Source organism: Oncorhynchus mykiss, chromosome 31 (genome assembly GCF_013265735.2).
Source record: "Oncorhynchus mykiss isolate Arlee chromosome 31, USDA_OmykA_1.1, whole genome shotgun sequence".
Lineage (NCBI taxonomy): Eukaryota > Metazoa > Chordata > Actinopteri > Salmoniformes > Salmonidae > Oncorhynchus > Oncorhynchus mykiss.
The window spans coordinates 18,889,507-18,895,892 of NC_050571.1; the positions used below are offsets into that span (position 1 = coordinate 18,889,507).

Sequence of the window (6,386 nt, forward strand, 5' to 3'; positions counted from 1 at the left end):
AATGAATGGTATCTGTACAGTTCTGTAATGATGGTTCTGATACTGTATTGAACAGTATCAAGAGCCATACAGAACTCTGGCATTTGGGCCAGAAGGAATCGGATGACATCACAGCACGGACAGACCAATTCTGGGGGTAGAATTTCTGATGTGATGACTTCACAATAGGACCACATACAGAATCTAATGGCAACAGAATAGGGCCAGATGGAATCTGGTGTAGTGGTTCTGGGGCCAGGCACAATCTGTAGCCCATAGTCATGTAGCAATAAGAGTACAACCCTATAATTTACAGCAACACTATTTTTGTTCCACAGCATCAAAATATTAAATTCCTCTACTTTCCTGTCATTCATAGTCTTTCGGCACGGTACAATAGGACACCATGGTCTTTGTAATTATCGACAGGGACTTGAAGTTAGAACCAAGGATATTGTTATATAATCGGCACGTGGGGGTGGAACCGGAAACTGTTATGACGTGTATAGTGACAGCGTCACTTTGTTATGTACACCAGCTGATCTGGCCGTAAAGACGACGATCATCAGGACTACAGCGATCACCAGACTGCATCCTAATCTTTCAGATGGTTTTGCGAAATGAGCTAACGAGTGGGGGACTTTATTTATCCTTCCGGTGACATTGCTTTTCTCGTGATTATTTTGCTCTGCTGTCAGGGCCGAAAATACCTGGCTAGCTAAGGAAATTCTCACGTCTAGTTTGCTAGCGTTCAAGATGCATGCAACTAGCTACCGAAACTATTTGTGAAAATGGTGGACACCGAGAACGAATAGTTTGCCCTAAGGGCATCTGGTAGTGTATTTGCCTAAAATCGGCCTTGTTTTGAGCGTCTGTACCCTGATACATATAGCTAACTAGATAAGCCTTGAAGTTGTCCTATCTAACTGTTTACTGTAACATAAGTTGCAGTGAGTGACAACTGCTACATCGAGTAGGCTAAACAAAACCTGGAGACACCAATGAAAAGATACGGGTTCTGACCCTGCTATTTACACCGGTAACTACAGTAACCCTCTTACAGTGTAAGATGTGGTTAAAACTATTTTTTCTCCTACTGTATTTTATGGTGTTATTCGTTTTAGCCAGATTTTTTGAAGCAGTTGTCTGGTATGAAACTGGTCTTTTTGCCACCCAGTTGGTTGATCCTGTAACCCTGAGTTTCAATAAGTTAAAGACCATTCTAGAATGTCGAGGACTGGGATACTCTGGGCTTGCAGAGAAGAGGGATGTCAGAGAACTAGTCGAAAAGTCAGGTAAAGCTTTTCATGACAAACCAATGTTATCAAAACACTTGCAAATACAGTGATCTGATCTACTCTGGCTTGTTTTAAATTCCGTACAAATAAATCAATATTGGTGGTGGAAAAACTGTCTGACAGTATCAGTGCACTTGTCATTCTGAAAGCTGCTAGAGAGTGGGTCAAAATTGTCTCACTCAAATGTTTCATGATTCACTCATACTCCTCACTTATCATAATCTGCAAGTACTCGCGTATCATGATCTGCTAGTACTCGCGTATCGTGATCTGCTAGTACTTGCGTATCATGATCTGCTAGTACTCCTCACATATCACGATCTGCAACAGTACTCCTCACATAACTGTGTTTTATTCTTCTAGGTGACCTGATGCAAGGGGAGTTGTACTCTGCCATCAAGAATGAAAAGGAGCAAGCTGAGTCCCAGTCTGAGTCCAGCACTACCTTCAGTGGGGAGATGCACTTTTATGAGCTGGTGGAGGACACCAAAGATGGCATTTGGTTGGTCCAGGTAGGTGGATATGATTGCTTTATTGTATGCCCCCTTTAGACCTCTTCCAAAAGTAATACAGAACCTTATATATTACCTCACATAGCTACAATTTAACAGAAATGTAGGAGCTCTTCCAGAAGGAACATTTTTGAATATTCAAAATGTTGTTGAAATTTTTAGACTAAAATAAGTAATTGTGGTATTGACTCTAACACTGTACTTTGTTCCTCAATGTCTGCTACTTTTCACATGTATTGAGGATGAAGATACATTAACACAAAACATCAAGCAGTGAAATAAATGATACAATTCCTACATTAAACGCCGATGTTAACATATCATCCTTTCTCTTTCTGTAGGTAATTGCCCAAGATCGAGATGCTCTTTTGAGCAAAGCCAACTGGGGTAAAATGGTCCAAAAGGTTTCTCAGTTTGGCATTCGCACTGGTACTTTTAACTGCTCCAGTGACTCAAGGTAAGTTGGATGCATACTTGAACTGCATAATACTTAATTAGATTTAAGTGCATGTTATTTGTATTTAGGTAGCCTAGTGGTAAGAGCGTTGGACTAGTAACTGAAAGGTTGCAAGATCGAATCCCCGAGCTGACAAGGTAAAACATCTGTTGTTCTGCCCCTGAACAAGACAGTTAACCCACTGTTCCTAGGCCGTCATTGAAAATAAGAATTTGTTCTTAACTGACTTGCCTAGTAACATACATTTAAAAAAAAAAAATGGATCCCCATTAGCTGCTTACTCTTCCTGGGGACTGGCGAAATTAAGGCAGTTATACAATTTTAAAAACATTGCAATATATTCATATTTCACAACACACTAGGTGTGTGCCCTCAGGCCCCTACTCCACACCACATATCTACACAACACAAAATTAATGTGTACGTGTGTGTATGTTATCATGTGTGTGTATGCATGTCTGTGCCTATGTTTGTGTTGCTTCACAGTCCCCACTGTTCCATAAGGTGTATGGTAATTCTTCAAGTTGCATTCTGATATAGGCCACATCAGTATTTGCATATTAGTAGCCTTGATGATGATACTGTTATCTCTTGCAGGTATTGTCGTAAACGGGGTTGGATGAAATCCACACTTATAATGTCTGTGCCTCAGACTTATGCTTCAAAAGGAAAGGTTATGCTGAAAGAGTACAATGGCAGACGCATTGAGACAGAGCACATCTTCAAGTGGATGACGGCACACGTAGCGTCCCGTATAAAAACCATCCGCATGTCTCAGCAGCTTGTTGAAGAGTGGCACCCCAGTGAGAAGCACCCAGTAAAGATGTTCCTATTTGCCAAGCTGGCACAACCTCCAGCCTTTTTTTCAGCACTCAGTGTCAAGTTCACAGGTCGGATCGAGTTCATCTTTGTAGATGTGCAGAGCTGGGACAATATAACCTCCTTGGAAGAGATAGGTGTGCAACAGTTGCCATCGTACATCCTGAAAATGCCAGAGGGCATCTACAGATATGGGAACAGCATTGGAGAGTTCATCTCCCTACAGGCCATGGATACTTTCCTCCGTTCTGTTCAGCCAGAGGTCAATGACCTGTTTGTGTTGAGTCTAGTGATGGTCAACCTCATGGCCTGGTTGGACCTGTTCATAACACAGGGCGCCACCATCAAGCGCTTCGTGGTTCTCATCAGTACGCTGGGGACCTACAACTCCCTGCTCATCATCTCCTGGCTGCCTATCCTGGGGTTCCTTCAGTTGCCATATCTGGAGGGCTTCTACGACTACAGCCTCAAGCTGTTGCGTTACGCAGACACCACCACCATCGCCTCCTGGGTGAGGACCGACTGGACCTTCTACTCCTCCCACCCCGCCCTGTTCCTCAGCACCTACCTGGCACACGGGCTTCTCATCGACTACTTTGAGAAGAAGAGGCGATGCAACAATGAAGAAGAGAACCCCAATAACTTGGAGTGGCTGTCCAGCCTCTGGGATTGGTACACCAGCTACTTGGTCCATCCCATAACCTCATTTCATAACTTCCCCAACGAGTCTGACTGGGACGATGACCCCAATTTCCTTCTGGAGAGGTTGGCCTTTCCCGATCTCTGGCTTCACCCGCTTATCCCCATTGACTACATCAACAACCTGCCCACCTGGAGGTTCAAGTGCACCCAGGTCTGTGGGCCAAACTCTGAAGAGAACAGCGGCAGAGATCTGGACAGCAACATACAAAACACTACAGGAGGACAGACCCAAGGCTTAAACAGTGAGCATGAAGAACATGGCTGTGGTAAAGAGAGAGATTGTGCCGCTGATTCATGTTGTCATTCTGAAATTGGAGGGGATGTACCATGCATGAAAAGGGAAGCACAAGAGCAACAAGCGGATTGGTCCCAATGGCCCAGTGACATGATACACTGCACAGAGTGTGTTGTGTGTCTGGAGAACTTTGAGACTGATTGCATTGTCATGGGACTGCCCTGTGCCCACGTGTTCCACCAGCAATGCATTGTGGTCTGGCTGGCAGGTGGACAGCACTGTTGCCCGGTGTGCAGGGGGCCATCCTACAAGAGGAAGCCAGTTAGATCATCTGGTCTGGACCTACTGGAGCAGCAGGAATAGCAGAATGTTTCTGTCTGCCAACCTGCCTCCTGTCCTGCACTTAACTTATAGAAATACTTGATGTGTCCATCGTCAGTCCTTGGATCCTTGTAGTTGGTTTTCATTAAACATTTTGGTAGTGTAAACCAAACCTACACACAATAGGGTATATCCGTTGCGAGGGGAAATTTATTTCTAATACTACTAGTCTCAAAAATAATAGCTTAAATAATAGATTAAATCTGGCTTTTGTTCAGATAGTTTAAATGCATTTTTGATCATCTACTATGTCATGAAGAGACCTTAATGCCCTATCTTGATGTTTTGCCCCACCCCAAAAAGTCATTTGGAGAAACAAAAAGTTTCAGAACTGTTATGAACAAGGAAATCACCAGGAAACCAAGTAGGATACATTTTGTCCTCTCTTTGCACAATCTTGTCTATCAACATGGTCTACTTTATTCATGATCAGTATCAATCTGATGTGGAGTTGCTCTACTACCTAAGAATTCTATATATGGGCCTTGAAGCCAATCATTCCCAGATGTATTTAGAAAGTTATATTTCAGGCATGTGATTTGGTTTTTAAGGTTAATTGTATCAGTGCATTCTCTTACCCTGCAGCACGAAAACGTTTTTTGTTCATAATGGTATGACCCTTGAAGCGATGTGCTATGCAGCTCTGCTGACTCCGTTTTCATGTATCGTTGGAGCATGTCAATGCCTCTTGTCTGTGTTTTTTAACGGATTAACATCATGTAGGTAGGGGACCCCAACAAGTCTATTCACTTGTTCTTGTCATCTGTGTTGTTGGAGTTTGAAAAGAGAATTGGAAGTGTTGACATGTAACATGTTACTCATTAAAATAAACAACAAATGTTCATGTGGAATTTCTTGTCGGTTGGTATTTGCTGGATTTCCCATTCCTGAACCCAGAAACCAGGTACCGGTTGTACAGTTTAAGTAACTACAGTTATCTCCCAGCAAACATTTGTTTAGACCACACATTTGCCATTTCGGCTCAGCCTATGACAAAATGTTCCTTGGTAAATGGATGTCCAACTCTGACGTCGCCCCATTGAAGTAAAATGGTTAGGTTTTACGGTAGGGATGTCCTTAGGATACCGGACAGCACTAACCATGACAAAATAACCGAAGATGATCTATTATATTGACAAGATAGTTGAATGACCACTCTAACAATGGAAATGCATGTCCTTGATTATTGAATGCAGGCAAGATCAGGTTGGGCACGAGTGTTGCAGCGGTCTAAGGCACTGCATTACAGTGCTAGAGGTGTCATTACAGACCCTGGTTCGATCCCGGGCTGTATCACAACCCGGCCGTGATCGGGCGTCCCATAGGGCGGCGCACAATTGGCCCAGCGTCGTCCTGGTTAGGGTTTGGCCGGTGTATGCTGTTATTGTAAATAAGAATTTGTTCTTAACCGACTTGCCTAGTTAAATAAAACATTAAAAAAACTGAGTGGCTAAACCCGTTACGCTGCAGTAAAATTATCTTGCGAAAGTTTCTGTACATGAGAGATTAATGAGTGGGCAGATGCGCGTGTGAACAACAGCTACGACGACTAAGTCGTTTTTCCCAAAGCTGCCGGTGTTGTGCCAAATCTCCCTAATGTCTAGTAATGTCTGCAGTTTTTGGTTTGGCTATTAGTCTATAAATAAATATATTTGCCAAAATTCATCAACTCTCTCATGTCTTATTTGACTAGTAACTGAAATGTTTATTGCTTGCCTACATCTTACTCCCTCCTATGTTTAATATAACACACATTAATGATTCATTTCGGTTGCCTATCCTGACGAAGTTTGTTCTATAGAAAGTATTTGACTCTGATGTGTGCCACAAAGTATTTTAATCTAGTGACAAAATTAAGGAAATTAGAAGGGAAGGGAATTTTCTTGCCTCCCGAAATCCCCCCCCCCCCCTTCTAATTTCCTTAATGTTGTGGCTAGAGTCACATACTTTCTGTGACACACAATACTGGTCAACAAGAGCTACCAAAATGATATGAAGTGTGC

The 6,386-nt window shown here is 42.8% G+C and overlaps 1 protein-coding gene across 1 annotated transcript; it reads left to right on the forward strand.

Annotated features, from left to right (window-relative positions):
• Positions 1-493: 493 nt before the first annotated feature.
• On the forward strand, positions 494-5,234 carry rnf103 (ring finger protein 103). Its single transcript, XM_021583527.2, has 4 exons — positions 494-1,274; positions 1,641-1,789; positions 2,131-2,246; positions 2,844-5,234. Exons 1-4 carry the CDS (start codon positions 1,049-1,051, stop codon positions 4,363-4,365), a joined length of 2,013 nt encoding a protein of 670 aa, XP_021439202.1. The 5' UTR covers positions 494-1,048; the 3' UTR covers positions 4,366-5,234.
• The last annotated feature ends 1,152 nt before the right edge of the window (positions 5,235-6,386 follow it).

Bases quoted from the DNA above. Each gene is read 5' to 3' on its own strand.
- rnf103 (XM_021583527.2), top strand. From the start codon at position 1,049: ATGTGGTTAAAACTATTTTTTCTCCTACTGTATTTTATGGTGTTATTC. The intron at 1,275-1,640 runs GTAAAGCTTTTC...TTATTCTTCTAG, and splicing joins AGAACTAGTCGAAAAGTCAG to GTGACCTGATGCAAGGGGAG. The intron at 2,247-2,843 runs GTAAGTTGGATG...TATCTCTTGCAG, and splicing joins AACTGCTCCAGTGACTCAAG to GTATTGTCGTAAACGGGGTT.